Source organism: Vipera ursinii (genome assembly GCF_947247035.1).
Source record: "Vipera ursinii genome assembly, chromosome: 5".
NCBI classification, from domain to species: domain Eukaryota; kingdom Metazoa; phylum Chordata; class Lepidosauria; order Squamata; family Viperidae; genus Vipera; species Vipera ursinii.
The window spans coordinates 71995277-72012543 of record NC_139518.1 but is presented as its reverse complement, the minus strand read 5'-3'; the positions used below and the strand labels follow the sequence as shown (position 1 = coordinate 72012543).

General features: G+C 37.3%; 1 protein-coding gene across 1 annotated transcript in view; it reads right to left on the bottom strand.

Annotated features, from left to right (window-relative positions):
• Window positions 1-17267, bottom strand: part of PLCE1 (phospholipase C epsilon 1) — a 132445-nt gene that overhangs the window by 81602 nt on the left and 33576 nt on the right. The window contains exon 2 of the mRNA XM_083364144.1: window positions 5722-5980. Coding sequence (XP_083220270.1) covers window positions 5722-5980 — 259 coding nt within the window. The remainder of the gene's footprint in view (window positions 1-5721; window positions 5981-17267) is intronic.

Sequence of the window (17267 nt, the reverse complement as noted above, 5' to 3'; positions counted from 1 at the left end):
TTAATAGTAATTGTACCAAGAAGTCCGGATGAAGTTAAGTTATTCCCTGCAGAGATGAAAATTGCTTTGGCAAATTATATTATATAATTATAGAATTAAATGATGTACTGCAGTGAATAACACACCTGAACAAAACATATTTGAAAAAAATTGAGCATTACGGTGCAAAACCCCCAAACCCCAAATCATATTCTAGCACTTGAATCTTACTTGATACTAGAGTCCAACAGTGGTACCGTACTACTAAAAGTATTATTACCCATCGTAGAAAAAGTAGTAGTAGCAATACAGTACATAAGCAATGGCGCTGGGGAGGTACCACTATTACAGGTAGTCCTCAACTACAGACAGTCCTCAACTTACGATTGTTGCTTAGCAATTCTTCAAGGTTACAACTGACCTGAAAAAGGGAAGCTATATCCCACATCTGAAGTTCCAACACTGCTCCACCACCACCACATTCATGAGACCACAGTTTGGGCACTCAGCTTGATTATATCTTCAAATAACTGCATCATCTGTTTCTACTCCCCACTGCTGGTAGTCCTCGACTTACAACAGTTCATTTAGTGACAATTCAAAGTTACACTGCACTGAAAAAAGTGACTTAGGACTGTTTCATTGCAGCATCCATCCCCATGGTCACATGATCAAAACATAGACAGACGCTTGGCAGCTGAGTCGTAGTTATGGCAGCTGCAGTGTCCCAGGGTCACCTGGTCACCTTTTGAGACCTTCTGACCAGCAAAGTCCATAGGGAAGCCAGATTCACTTAACAACTGTCACAAGAAACGTTATAAAAATGGGGCAAAACTCACTTAAACATCTGTCTCACTCAGCAGCAGAAATTTTGGGCTCAATTGTGACCTGTTGTGGACTAACTGTATCAGAAATACATATCTACAGGAGCCACACATTGCAGGGGTTTAATGTTGTTTTAATGTATTAAAAGCTAATAATACAGGGCTTGTTGTTGTTAGTTGCGAAGTCGTGTCCGACCCATCGCGACCCCTTGGACAATGTTCCTCCAGGCCTTCCTGTCCTCTACCATCTTCTGGAGTCCATTTAAGCTCACGCCTACTGCTTCAGTGACTCCATCCAGCCACCTCATTCTCTGTCGTCCCCTTCTTCTATTGCCCTCAAACTTTCCCAGCATTAGGCTCTTCTCCAGTGAGTCCTTCCTTCTCATTAGGTGGCCAATACAGTGCTAAATTCTGATATTTTTAGGTACAAAAAGAAAAACCCATTGCTGATTTCTTAACAACTCCTTCATAAGCAATACATTCTATAAGAAGAATAGGGGGGGGTAGAGAGAATCTAAGTTTACTGTATTAATCCAATTTGCTTTCAGTTATAGCTGACTTATTCCTGCTGTCTAACTGGAAACAAAATTAGCACTTCTATATTAAAGATTAGCCACCGCCTGCTTGTGAAAGAACAAGCTACCTAAGTGTTAATTGAAGCAAAAGGAAAAAAATCAACAGGAAATTGCTTATACAAATCCTGCTTTTTTTGTCATATTTCTGCTCCAAAGTCTCCTCTTTCCAATCTTTGCAGAGCATAATTATGTATAGTCAATTATACTATAAATCTGCTTGTCACTGACTAAAATGAAAATCACTGATTCAGTACTACAAACGAGATGAAACAGTTTAGTTGTTAATGAAATTGTATTAAAATAAAAATATGTACAATAAAATAAATTAAATCCATCTGGTGACACGTATTATCCTTCTCGTGAAAATACATTGTTTAAATTCTTTTTTCCATGAATTAAGTTACCACTGATTAAGGCATTATTAATTTTGTCAATGAAATAAGTCATTGCCACTGATTTTCCTTTTTTTCTCATGCAAATAAATGAACAATAATCTTGTAAACCATGGGAAATCTGTTAAAAATATCCCTTCTACAATCCCCAGTCACCACAACCCTTCTTTGCAATATCATATAAGAATGCTATATGACATTCTAATATTAAATCTGGGCAGCTATTATTATCCAACTTTCTGGAATCCCCAAGACACTGCCAAGAATTCTAGACAAAAAATGGCACTGTAATTAAGTTTACCCAGTAGCTTGTTAGAATTTTGGTTACCATACTGTGAGAAAACAACCAGTAAACATTTTGTTCTGTTTTTCCAAAATTTGGTTTAAAGGACAGAGAACATTTTGCAGAATGATCTGCTCCCCACATCATTACTTTAAACTATCTCTGGTAAATATGTTTTCTCCTCTGCATTGCAATTTTGCACAACTATTGCTGACTGTGATATTCAAATAGGGCAAATAAGGATTCAAGAGAACTTGAAATTATCTGTAATGGGAGAAGGAAAAGGCAACATTTGCCATCTAAACTAAAACAATAATTCCTGATACAATTCCTTCGGGAAAGGGCGGTATATAAATCTAATAAAATCTAAAAATCTAAACACTTTTACTGATTCCTAATGGTAGGTATGTTTATTAATCAATAAATATTGTATCCACAATAATAGTCAAGTCAATAAAATGCTCAAATTTTTTCACTAATTATTATTAGAATGCAATGTCAACTATTAAATTACAACTCTTCTATGATGATATAAACTTGCCCGGTGGTTTTCTATGTGATTTTTTTTGGAAATTATGCCAAATAACTCTCTAATATATTTTTTTTAATTTACTTCTAAAACAAAGAAAAGTATTACCTTATTACCTAAAATAGTTTTCTGATATGTAATATCCAGCAACATTACCAACACGAACCACGGTTACAATACTGAACTTACTATAATAAAACATGCATTAAATAAAATACATTAGTATTAAAACAGACTAATCTAAATACATTATAACTAAATTTTCACAGTACTTAAGATATTTGGAAATATAGCCAAAATCTGTAAAAAAAAATATGTTAGATATGTTTTCCCACAAATAATTTACAGCAACTGACTCTGAAATCCATGCCATTATCTCGATTTCAAAAACATTTTTAGATTAAAAAGACATGAGAAATGACTATATAAGCCATCAAGCTTACCAGTAAACTGAATATTTCTATTCATTTTCTCCTAAAATGTCAGTGTGTACAGATGCTTTCAAAAGCAGAGAAATGTAACATGCTACATTTACTTGCATTCACTGTCGTGCAACAGCTGCTCAGTCTGAAACTATGAACTATCAAAATACACAATTAGCATACATTGTGTAAGTCACAAAGACAACAGGCATAAAGGTCAAGTTACCTACTTACCAGATAAAAGCAGAAACACTATGATTCCAACAAGATAAAATTTATTTTTAAAAGAATTACGAAGAGTAGCATTTTATTTGGTTGCAAGAAAAACATAAAACACATTTATGCAGCATGAAAATCAATATACCTGGAACAGACTCAGTGAGGTCAAAATCTTCTAATAATCAGTACTGTACTACCGGTAGGTTGTTTTTAATATATCCTTTCATATTGTCAAAATATATTAGAAACCCTCCTCTTAATGATTCTTTCTGAAAATTCAAACATGACATATTTATGTATGGGTTTGTTTTTGTTTATATTATCAAAACTCCAAATTTATTTTGAATTATTTTTTTCAGAGGAAAAGGTTAAAAATTCAACTACTTAGAAAAAGTATTTTTCATCTACAATTCTTCAGTAATGAAGAATTGTAAAGATTCCCACCTAAGAGGTCATTGATTATATCTTCAAAGTCTGATGAAGTATAAATGAACAATGTTCAAATGTTAATTTTAAGACCTCACATATCAAGATATTTACTTGCACTAATTCTGGACTACATGAGCATTTAACTCTTCCTTGCTTTTATCATGTTGCAATATGATACATCTCTTGAACTTTAGTGCAACATATTCAAATGACCTCAATAATTCTGGCAAATATGACATGATTCATAAAAAATGTCAACAATATAATAATTTGATTTTAGTGGAATGAAAGAATAACAAGGATAAGAAGATTACAGCAAGGCTGCCCAAACCCCATGGCTGTGGCCCATTACTGGGCCTTGAGCCGTTTGGAACTGGGCTGCCGAAGTGGCGGGTAAGCACATGCGCATGTCTTTTGCATCCCCACTTGCATGAAAAGTGTGTATGCACATGCTCCATCTGTGCAAACGGCAGGCGTGCATGCCCACCGTTTGCACGGAATCATCCCCTCTCCCCCCCCACCGATCCACAAAGTTAAATATTTTAAATTATTCCCTAAGTTGTTTGATGTGCTTAAGTACACAAACAAAACAGGTTTCTTTATTGTGCTGCCCATTAAAAAAGAAATTTGTATAGATTAATAAAATGAGTAGGAGTGCTAAATAATCTTAGAAACAGAGGACTCATGGCAAGAATTACTCTTTATATGTCTATTATATATTACCAAACAAAACAGTATAGGGGAAAAATAGCAAAAAAAAAGTAATGTTTTAATAACATGACATCACAATACATAATAGAAATCATGATTTTCTTAAAAGTATTTTTCCCCTGCGTTTGGGGAAGATGTGATGGGAAAGTAGGGAATGGAGTGTTTTAAATATATCCTTAGCCTACATTCTTCTCTGTATCCTGCAATCTCCCAATTTGCTATAGAGAAGTAAAATTAGGATCTGGAAATCTGATTTAGTAAGGTACTGTACAGATGTAGAGATACATGTATTATTTTTCCAACAAATGTTACGGCATTTATTATAGCAACAACATACTAGATTGACAGGATTGTACAAATAAGACACTAAAATATAACAATGTTTATTCATTGAAGTTTTATGTTACTTTACTACATTCTAAAATTGAATGATGCATTTATTTAATTCCTCATTTTATAAATCTTTTGACCATCAGCTTTCAGGAACATAATAAACACATAATTATTTAACACAGAAAGAGACGTGTATTCTGAATGTATCTTAAACAATGAGGACTGTACTTTAATTCCCCTTTCATTAAGAAACACTTTGACATGGAATCTTACTTCAGTACAAACTACAATAAAAACACACTTAAGTATCTTCACCCAGTGCTTTGAGACATGACAATCTAAAGTGGTTAACATTCCTAAAAACATAAAATTTGAGAGACTCCACCAAAATAATCTAGGAAGAGGGATTCTTTTTAAAAAAAATTCCAAAGAACACGTAATCCATGTGATGAGATTAACCATATTGTCTACAGAACTTGAAGATACAAAAGAAAATAAAAACAACTTCTTGCAAGAACACCATGTGAACTTCTCAGACCTAATGAATAGATGCTGATTATGTCAGCTTGATCATAATCTGCAAATTCTGATCATTTTTGGTAGGAAAACTTTGTATCATTATACATGTACCTGTGGGCAATCTTAACATATGGGCAATCTTAATCTGGTAATTTACTTGCTTTTCAATTATTGGTTGTAAACAGCTTCTTTGCATTCTAAAGATAAAAATCAGAGGCTCCATGTTTCTTTTTAAAAAATAACATGTATGGAGAACTTTTAAAATATCCAACATTTGAACTCTAAAAATGTGGTCGGTATGTCTGTGTGTATGTATATGTATAAGTATGTATATGTATAAGTGTATATCTATGTACAGTATATATGAACACACACACACACACACATATATAGACATATATGCACATGCACACACCATTTGGCTTACTAATGGCTCTCTGGAGAGATTCCACACGTAACAGCTTTCACCAGCAGACTCTCAAAAATTATATAGCATCCTTCATTACCTTTTAACATGATCTTTCCAGTTGATCCTCCTGAAATATTTAAGGTGCCACTTCTTGCTCCCAGAGATATAGTAGCTTCGAGTAAGGCTCCACTGATAAAGTCTGAAAGAGAAGTTCTACTTAAAGTAGCCCGGTATTCAGCAACTCTTTGAGGACATGGAGTCATGTAATTTGCACGATGGCATGATCTTAACAAAATCCTCTCTGGATAGGGAAAGCAGCCCAAAGAATCTTCAGCTCCTTCTGTTGACCTGAAGACCTGAAAAACAATATCGGAGTGAATAAATTGAATTCTCCGTTGAATTTATTCATTCTTCAAGCATAAAAATAAAAAAGAAATAAGTCTAATTTAAGAAAGTGCTCTTTCAGGAAGCTTTCATACAAGGCTTTCACTGACCAATTATGCTGTGTCACTTACATAATTTTGGGCTCTAGATAAAGACTTCCATCCACATGTCTTACCTCTATTCCCCTTACCCACCCTCCAGCATTACTGTTCTTTTTTTCTTATTGGGAAAAGAATCTGTTAAGGGAAGTCTCTAGAATGGATTATTCGCAGTAAGAGGCATTTATATAGAAACTCCTCTGGAAATAATCAAGACACTGTAAATTGTACTGTAGTGTCAGAAAAAATGAAGATGTGACAGGATTGCTGAGAGCTTTGTACTACAGAAGACAAAATAAATTGTAAAATTGTTTTTAAGAGGCTTCATACAGGCTAGTTTTACACATTATACAAAACTATAGTGTGTCTTCCTTGCATATGGCTTAACATGTTGCATAAATCTAGCCAAACATATTTTAACAATAACTTATTGTGATTTATGAATAATTAAAAAGCAAAACAGGTAAACTGCTTTAGCAGAAGGATCCTGGACCAATTTCTGAGAAGTTGAATGTAGCATCATTTAATCTGCATTTTTCAATATATACTGCTCAAAAAGATAAAGGGAACACAAGACAAGACATCCTACTATTAAATACACTACATAGTGTTGTTTAAGTGTTCCCTTTATTTTTTTGAGCAGTATAGTTAAACAATATTAATATTTAGAGCAGACATGTCAAACTTGTGATGTCACATGACATCGCGCAACGTATCGGGACGGTTTTGCCATTGCCGACAATGGGGTGGGCGTGGCTTCTGGATGATGCGTCCGGCCCATGGGCCGGCAGTTTGACACCCCTGATTTAGAGGATACATAAGCTCTTATTGAACAACATGTGCACCTCTAAAGATTTTAACATTAAAACAGAATTCTAGATACCAGATAAAACTATTCCACAACAGAGAAACATAATTTTAATTCTTTTATTTGGATAGCAATATAAAATATCAAAAATGTATATGCTATCCAAATATTAAGAATCATCATAGCCATTATTTTATTGAGCAAGTATTATATTATGTATTCATCTACTCTACTTAAAAGCGTGGCAAGAAAAATTGTTCCACTGAAGATAATACTATAGACCTCAGCTGTTTTGTTAGAGAAACAAATTCATTTTAAAATACCCAAATCTAGTTTTTTTTCTTTATGAAAATAAACTACTAAAGCATCTTTAGTAAAATCATCCAAGAATTCTTCCAAAATCTATATGAAAGGTATTATCCTTATTAGATTATTCCAGAGGTCATTTTTAGATTTCTCCAAAAATCAGGAGTAATATTAAACATAGCAAAAGGGAAAAGGAAGGGAAAAAAGATGGCTAAACTTCAAATTTCATTAGTTAATATTGCAAAGGAGAACATTTATTACTCATAATGTCACCACAACCTCATTTTTGTAAATTATTTTTTTCTTCATGTTACACAGCATGAAATGAGTTATTTGACCAGAATGCAAACTAATTATATTTGAATACAATATAATATAGAGAGATGGATTAACTACATTATAAAGACTAGATTTGGAAATGTATCTAGCAGAAAGCACCCAAAATTTTCTGAAAGTTAAATTATTTATAATACTTTATTTAGTGTTGTGGCTCAACAGAGGATCATAAAATTTGCATGCAAAAATCCGAAGTTCAATCCATGGCATCTCAGTATGGATTGAAAAAAAAAATTCCAGGAGAGGGAACATGATCCAATTGTTTCAAATGCTTGTAACTTTTTTCCTCGCTCAAAACATGGTTGTAAGGATTTCCCAATTAATTAAAAAAAAAGAAATCAGCATCCAGTTGAGGTGATAACCAGAACTAAGAACAAACTTCAGATTTCCAATTATTTCATAAAAGATATACTGTTCACTGTGCAGAGAGATGAAGCAATGAACTGCATGCTCATTCTGAAAAAGAAAAGGATTGCTTCTCTAATATAGTATTCAATGATGTGTATAAGCATATAGTTCAGGAAACATTGGTATAAATCAAATAACATAGTATTCAATGATGAGCATAAGCATATAGTTCAGGAAACATTGGTATAAATCAAATAATATAGTATTCAATGATGAGCATAAGCATATAGTTCAGGAAAAATTGGTATAAATCAAATAATTGCATTCATTCATTCATTCCTCAACTTTATTACATTTATAAATTTATAACTCAAGGAGATGAAGACGCCTGATAGATTGATAACCTTTACTGTCATTTTTTACTGTGGGCACAATGGCACACATTAAAAATGAAATTTAGTTGCTTGCTCTCAAAGTGTACACATACGTAACACACATTTAAACATACTATATACAACATATGTATAGACCAGGGGTCGGCAACCTAAAAAAGAAAAAGAGCCACTGGGAACCAGTTCCATCACAAATTAAAAAAAGAGGGAGCCGCGTGCGTGTGTCCATGCACGCGCATGCGCAAAAAGGTTTTTTGCGCATGCGCGGACGCACGCGGCTGCCATTTTTTAAAAAATGAGATGGAACCGATTCCCGGTTGCCCGACGGCGACGGCCCGTCTGCAAAGCTGCCGCTTTCGGCAGCTTTGCAGACGGGCCGTGGCAGCTTCCTCAAAGAGCGGCGCCCCTGCCCATTCCGAGAGGTGCGCGCGCACCTCTCCGAACGACCGGAGGTGCGCGCGTACCTCCGCGCGAATGGGCAGCGGTGCCGCTCTTTGAGGAAGCTGCCGCGGCCCGTCTCAGCTTCCTCAAAAAGAGAGGCGCCCCTGCCCATTCCGAGAGGTGCGCGCGCACCTGTCCGAACGACCGGAGTTGCGCGCGCACCTCCGGTCGTTCGGAGAGGTGCGCACGCACCTCTCGGAATGGGCAGGGGCGCCGCTCTTTGAGGAAGCTGCCGCGGCCCGTCTGCTAAGCTGCCGCTTTCGGCAGCTTCACAGACGGGCCGCGGCAGCTTCCTGAAAGAGCAGCACCGCTGCCCATTCGCGCGGAGGTACGCGCGCACCTCTCCAAACGGGCGGTGCCACTCTCCATTTGGAGAGGTGCGCGCGCACCACTGCCCGTTGGAAGAGGTGCGCGCGCACCGGGCGGCTGGGAGCCGCAAGAGACGGCTCAAAGAGCCGCATGCGGCTCCGGAGCCGCAGGTTACCGACCTGTGGTATAGACCTACACCCTTACTTATAAGTAACATATAAATATTAACCACTGTCCATCTTGAATACATAAGGGAAGGAGGAAGCTTTAGAGTTCACAAGGTTAAAACTGTATGGAACAAAACTGTGACTGAATCTGGATGTTCTGCTTCGGATATCACGAAGCCTCCTCCCAGAAGGTAACAAGAAAAAAAGGTCGTGAAGAGGATGTGTAGTGTCCCAGACAGTCTTGTGGACCCTGCTCAAGCAACGCTTATGTGCTATGTCCTGGATGGAAGGGAGGGAACTGCCAATGATCTTTTCGGCCATCCGCAACACTCTCTGCACCGCCTTCCTGTCTGAAGCAGTGATGCTTCCAAACCAGACTGGGATGCAATATGACAGGATGCTCTCGATCATTTCCCCCACATTAACAACCCTGTGAGGTGAGCTGGGCTGAGAGAGTGACTGACCAAAGTCACACAGCTGGCCTTCATGCCTAAAGCAGGACTAGAACCCCATAGTAGGCTCTTGATTTCTAGTCTGGTGCCTTAGCCACTAGGCCTCAAAATCAAAATGCTACACTTCCTCAAAACAGAGCATCTTTACTGGACCACAGAAACCTTAATCAGACTTACTCCACTTCCAATATGTAAACTCACAGAAAGTATAGGGAATATTCCCAATAGATGAGACTGACTTATCTCATTTCTTATGCTGAGCCTACCTTTTTTTAAAAAAATTAAATTTCCTTTAATTCTGCCATTATATTTGGGGAAGCAGAAGTGAAGGAGAAACCTGGCGCTGGTTATTACTATGGACCATATATTTGTAAGGGTTTCTTTGTACAACAGCATAGTTTCAGTCAATGGATTTTACTGGGGGTTCAAATATTTTCTATTTTTAACTGTTCCATGTTTTTCCAGGGTTTTTGCTGTATTATGTGTTGTTGGGGGAGGGGGGCTTTAAGATGAAAAACAAAAAAGTTCCAAAATGTATATTTTTAATTAATATAGTGTTACTCACTTTGGTTTGGAAGCAAGTGCTGAGTCCTAACTTTAAAATAACCAGTTTGAATGAAGCATGAAAGTATCAGAACTGTTTTGATTACATTAGGTAAAGGTAAAGGTTCCCCCGCACATGTGTGCTAGTCGTTTCCAACTCTAGGGGCCGGTACTCATCTCCATTTCAAAGCCGAAGAGCCAGCGCTTGTCCGAGGATGTCTCCGTGGTCACGTGGCCGGCATAACTAGACGCCAAAGGCGCACGGAACACTGTTACCTTCCCACCGTAGTGGTCCCTATTTTTCTACTTGCATTTTTACATGCTTTCGAACTGGAAGGTTGGCAGAAGCTGGGATTGATTACATTAAACAATATCAGACTGTAGTAATAGCAAAAGGGGAAGATTACAATTCTGTAACGATAACTAAGTCACAAAAGGTTATTTGGGGATTGAATTTATTCAGATTGCCCCACATTTAAGTATGGTACAGCATTCCTGAACTGCATTTCACAACTTTATTTCCTAAAATATTTAATTAACCATTCCCAGAATATCTCTTCTACTGTTTTCTCAAAATATTTGGATAACAAAAGGGATTTCAAAGTACTACACTTTCCAAAATATTAATATTATGCAACCTACGAAGTTGATGGCTCTTACTTTCTTGCAATTTTTCTTAACTATCAATGTTTGCAGAAACAGGAGACAGTAGCTTGCAATCATGAAAGGAGACAACAAGGCACTTGTCCCCAGAACATATGAATTTCTGTCTCTAAAGAATGCATTTCTCACCTTTTTTTTTTTTTAAAAAAAAAAAACAAAAATAGTATCTGGTTTCCACATGGGAAAGGAATTTGGTTAAATTTAGGTCAGAGAAAGATAAATAAAGCACATTTCCTTCTAGAGTCTAATGTTTAAGGGATGTGTGTTTCAGTATTTTATTATATATTATACTGTATTATTATTATTATTTCATTTTTGACACTCTGGTTCTGCCTTCTGCCTTAGTATGTCAGCTTAATAGTCCCCACTCTCATCACTCATCTTCTGGGGAGGTCTTTACTTTGCATTTTACCTCTGAACCTTGGCACGTGACACCCACGCTTCATATATAGCTCTCCTCTGCTTAAACATGTGGGAAACTGATACAAGCTTGCTTTTATCCTTAGCTGTCCAATGAAAAGACAGCCTGGAGAAGAAATCCCAGCAAAATGATGCACTGAGTAGCAAAGCATAGGAATAGAGCAGACATGTCAAACACAAGGCCCGGGGGCCAGATCCGGCCCGTGAAGTGGTTTCATGTGGCCCCCGAAGCCATCCTGGAAACAGTGAGGGAATGGTCTCTGCTACCTTGGCCCTGGCCCAGATATCCTTCTGCCAGAGACCCCCAGATCTGTCCCACTCCTGCCCAGGCCCCCATAGGCACCCTTGATGCCAATGATGTAGAGCTGGCCATGCCCACCCAGTAGGCCATACGCACTCCAGCTGCGCCCACCCAGTAGGCCGCGAGCACCCTGGCCATACCCACCCGGCCCCCCGAGGGCAACCACAATGCTGATGTGGCCCTCAATGAAATTGAGTTTGACACCCCTGGGATAGAGTCTCTCCAATCTTCCATGCAACCCACACCGGATTCTAGTTCGAATAAATTTGTCTGGGACTTTCAAGAGTTAGCTTGCCATTATCCTGGCAATAGGGAAGCTTTGATGGAGCAAATATAGGCCTCTGCTGGGCTATGTAGTCTGTAGTCCTCAACTTACAACAGTTCATTTAGTGATGATGTTACAACGTCACTGAAAAAAGTGACTTATGACCATTTTTCATACTTATGACCATTGCAACATCCCCATGGTCACGTGATATACATTCAAATGCTTGACAACTGACTCATATTTATGACAGTTGTAGTGTCCTGGAATCACGTGATCCCCTTTTGCGGCCTTCTGACAAGCAAAGCGAATGGGGAAACCAAATTCAATTAACAACCGTGTTACTAATTTAGGAACTGCAGTAATTCGCTTAACAAATGTGGCGAGAAAAGTGGTAAAACGGGGCGAAACTCACTTAAAAAATTTCTCACTTAGCAACTTAAATTTTAGGTTCAATTGTGGTTGTAAGTGGAGGACTACCTGTAATATACTCAAAGTGTTCTTGTTACTAGATGGGTTTGAAGTTCAGTTAAGTTACGAGGGCAATTTGGAAATAAACCTCCGTTTGGTTATCAATGACAATTGCATATACAGAACATTTATTATACGCATTAGAAAACTACAACATTATATTACTTTCTGACATAATTGCCATGCAAATTGAGGCACTTGTCATAACGTCTTACAAGGTTTGAAATTCCTTAGTAGTAATCGCTCGGCGCCAAATCTGGGCTATAGGGAGGGTGATCAAAAACTGCTTCAAAAGGTCTTGGGTCCGTCTAGCAGCGTATGGGCGAGCATTACTGTGAACCAACACCACACCGGAAGTGGTGCCATAGATAATCCCGCCAAATGTGAAGATGCCAAAGGAGTATTGCTAGTGAAGTTCATGGAGCCTGGTTTGACCATCAATTCAGAAGTCTACTGTGAAACATTATGAAAACTCAGACGAGCCATCCATAACAAGCAGCAGGGCATGTTGACTTCCGGTGTGGTGTTGGGTCACAATAATGCTCACCCGCACACCGCTAGACGCATCCAAGGCCTTTTGAAGCAGTTCCTTTGGGATGATTTTGATCACACACCCCCATAGCCCAGATTTGGCGCCAAGCGACTGCTACTAAGGAATTTCTAACCTGGTAGATGTTATGACAAGTGCCTCAATTTGAATGGCACTTGACTATGTCAAAAAGTAATCTAATGCTGTAGTTTTCTAATGTGTATAATAAAAGCTCTGTATCTGCAAGTGTCTGCTTGATAACCAAATGGAGGTTTATTTCCGAATTGCCTTCATATTTAGCACACCATTAACACAAAATCAACTTGGACTACTTAATAACATTTACAGAATTTTTTAAAAAAAACCTTTTGTTTTTACAATGAGAATATTTCCTCAGCTTCTACTTTAAATGCATTTTAGTTGACTGCTTTTTCACATCAGAGAGAAAACCAGATAAATGCTGTAGCTGTTGGCATTAGGTGATGCTTCTACTACACAAAGCTCAGGAGCTGGGACATAACTATTTTTAAAAATCTCTTCTGACATCTGTACTTAACTAGTGTTTATTTTTCTGAGTTTTCATTATTAAGCCAAGTACTATCTGAGACTTTTAAAATACATTTGAAAAACTTCAGCCATTTATGTTCATTGCTTTCCTTGTAATATCTGAAGTATTCCAAAGAGAAGTTTGCACATTGTATTAAACTTAACTTGATTTTTACAGGTTCACAGGTGTTCCTTAGTATGCTTGAATGCAACAATGTGTGTTTGCGTTACGTTTTCTAAACAGTACGTTTTCAATTTCAGTATCAGTTAAAATTAATTAGATATCTTCAAATGCATAGAGTGTTTGTGTGTGTGTGTGTGTGTGTGTGTGTGTGTGTGTGTAGAAACCACATGGATCTTGTGTATAAAAAGAGGCCAAATTACAAGAATATAAAGGAGAGCTAAATTGGTAACTAGCAGTGCAAACTATTCACTTCCAAGGAGGCGGTATTTGCCCTAAAGATAATTCACATCAACAAATTCTGTTAGTATGTAGCATAAATTATTTAACAGCAGGTTGATAACTTTAGAATAAAATTGGAATGAATTTATGATAAAATAGTAATTATTTCATACTGAGCAAGCAGAAAAATAATGTCTGTCCAAAATCTGCAGCCTTTCCACTGGTTTTTCTTTTCTCAATAGGACTGTATTGCTATCTGGTTAGTGGGACAGATCTTGACTTTACCATATATAACCATAGATCCTTCCAGTTCTCTGGGTTACAGTTTTAGTCTTGATTCCTCAAACTTTCCTGAAACATGCGAGAATTCAGAGATACATGAGAAAGCAATGCAATCAGACTGTCTAATAGGAAAAGGAGACACAGAATCGTAACCTGAACAACTAAATAGACAATTCATATTTCACATTCATAGGATATAGTTATCCTCATCCTCCAGAATCCTTTTACATGGAAATCATGCATTCCTGAGGCCACTTCAAACTAACGTAGCCCAAGCTATGGTAATGGAATACAGGTCATTCTCGACCTACGTCCACAACTTGGAGCAGAATTTCTGTTGCCAAGCAAGGTGGTTATTAAGTGAGTCACATTCGATTTTAGGACCATTTTTTGCCATGGTTGTTAAGTAAATCATTGCAGTTATTAAACAATCCAGCTTCCCCCATTGGTTTTTTTCGTCAGAAGCCAACTAGAAAGGTCACAAATAATCACCTGACCTTGGGATGCTGCAACCTTAGTACCGTATTTTTCCATGTATAAGACACTATTTTTTCCTGCAAACACCCTGTTCAAAAATCAGGTGCGTCTTATACATGGAAAAATAATGGTAACCTCGGCATCCCAGGGCATGCTTGTGTGCGTTGCCATGCTGCCTGGTGCAGGTGTCAACCCCATGTGGACTTGCCACTAACCGGAGGGCAGAGGGGGCAAGGTTGTCGGCCGGCCGAACTTGCGGATTTGCCGGCTCAGCTGTTTGGTGCTCCGCCGAACAGCTGATGGGGGCAGAGAGCATCTTATATAAGGGTGCGTCTTATAGACGGAAAAATACGGTAAATATCTGCCAGTTGCCAAGTGTCCAAATTTTGAATATGGGATCGTGTGGACTATGACAGTCATCATTCAGTGCCATTGTAACTCTGAATGGTCATTAAACAAATAGTTGTAAGTCTAAGATTTCTACAACTTGCTTATTGTCTAAAAAGTATATTCTCTGGGATGTTCCATGTTTAATTCACAAGCACTTTTATAACCCTTGTATAAGCTCCATTAATTTAGACCTTGAAAGACATTTTGAGATGCATTAATGCCTTTGTTGATATTAGGATGACTTTTACTTTCTAAAAACAAACCCTGAAAATCAATCCACATTAAGCCAATTTTGTTTCTATATTATTGTGTACTTTGACCATACTTCACCTTCTTTTTCTTCTTTCAGCAGTTAACTCTCCCGAAAGGGAAAACATTTTCAAGTTCTCATCTACCACATTTAACTTAAATAACGATTAGGGATGTTCAATTCAATCTGTTTATTGAGCAAATAGATTGACTAAACTAAAATGATGACCTATGCCAGTTAAAGGATATAAAAACCAAGTAAAACATAGGTGCCATTATTTGTAGAGCATAAAAAGTTAAGAACTTTTGATAAAATCATTTCTCTGTTTAGCAGCCACTCGAGCAAAACTTGCCAGCCTCCATATTACAGTCTCCTTGTTTAAATCAATTCATTATTTAATTTTGTGTGATTCAAACCAGAATAATTTTCCCTACAAGAGGGTTCTAAAAATTTCTCACAAGCAGAAGCAGAAACAGAACAATGGAATAAAAAACGTGGCAGGTTATTATATAGTTCTATTGGAGTAGGGACAGAAATGCATGTGATATACTATTTTAGGGAACCAATCCTCCATAGTAGTTAAAGACCATTGTTTATTTGTTTATTTATATCTCATCTTCATTATTTTTATAAATAACTTAAAGCGGTGAACATATTCAACAAACCTCCCTACTTCTATTTTCCCCACAACAACAATCCTATGAGTTGGGCTGAGAGAGAGTGATTGGCCCAAGGTCATCCAGCCAGATTTCATGGCTAAGATGGGACTAGAACTCACGGTCTCTTGCTTTCTAGCCTGGTACCTTAACCACTAGACCAAATTGGCTTGTTGAAACTTGTTCAAACCATAGTCTACCAACTACCTCTCCAACAGATGACTCTGCAGTACTCTACTCAATATGGTATATTAAATAGTAATAGTATTCACATTTGAATCTATTTTTATTGTATACATACCAACGAACAATTTTATTTTGTGAAATTATAGATGGATTCTTTTGAACAAAAACATCTCAAACTCTATTTTTAAATAGCTAATTATTATTGTGCTGTTTGAATTCAGTAAGCGTGCTCATGTAAAAGATATGATTGATTGAACATATAAACCAGGGATGTCAAATTGCCGGCCCACAGCCAGATGCGTAATGCCGAAACCGCGCCCACCCCAGCTCCAGCAATGGGGAAAAAGTCGTGATACCTCACGACATGTCATGTGACATTGTGAGTTTGACACCCCTGATATAAACCATCAAGTACAAGATGACATGCAGAATTGCATTTACTCCCAAAAGGCATACAGCCTAACAAATCCCTTAAAAATTATTTTGCCTTTAAGTGAATATACGCCAGTTTGTGAGTGCAAAAGGTGGTAGTATTCCTTTAAGTACACTTAACATATAAGAAGCTGGTTGTGGAAAAACTCTTATGTCATAAGAGATAGAAATCCCATTCCTGTATATTATATTCAGAAAATAAGGAACTAGTTTGTTTTTCAGAAAGGTTAAGACTGGAGATATTTGCTGTCTACTGCTTGTATGTAAAAACTTAATTATTCTGGCTAACAATTGATCAGCTCTGATTTCTGAGAGTCATGAAAACACCAATTACCTGAAGTCACAAAATGAAGTTCCATATATGTATATGCAAGAACATGTTCTATATCACTTTCCATTTATGATTTTTCTTTTTTCTTATTTCCCCGAATGCCACAAACTTTGGCTTTTCAGCATTTAAAATTAAGAAATGTGTAAAACATCCTAGTGCCCAGATCTATGATGGCCTGCCTGACAGAATGAAATGAGCAATACCTTATTGAATTTTATCATTTGAATCAAGAAGTAACAGCAATTTCCTATTTCCCAACTATCTGGGGGAAACAAGAAAAGGGCTGAAACAATATGATTGATGAACAAGTTGAATAAAGACAGTGCTAGCGCACATCATTTCATCCCTTTAATGATCAGAATAGTGTGTGTTAAATAGCCAACAGGGATATACCTAATTTGAATTTACGTATTTGGGTATAATGCCATACAGGTAATATCAATAATTTGTCCGAGCT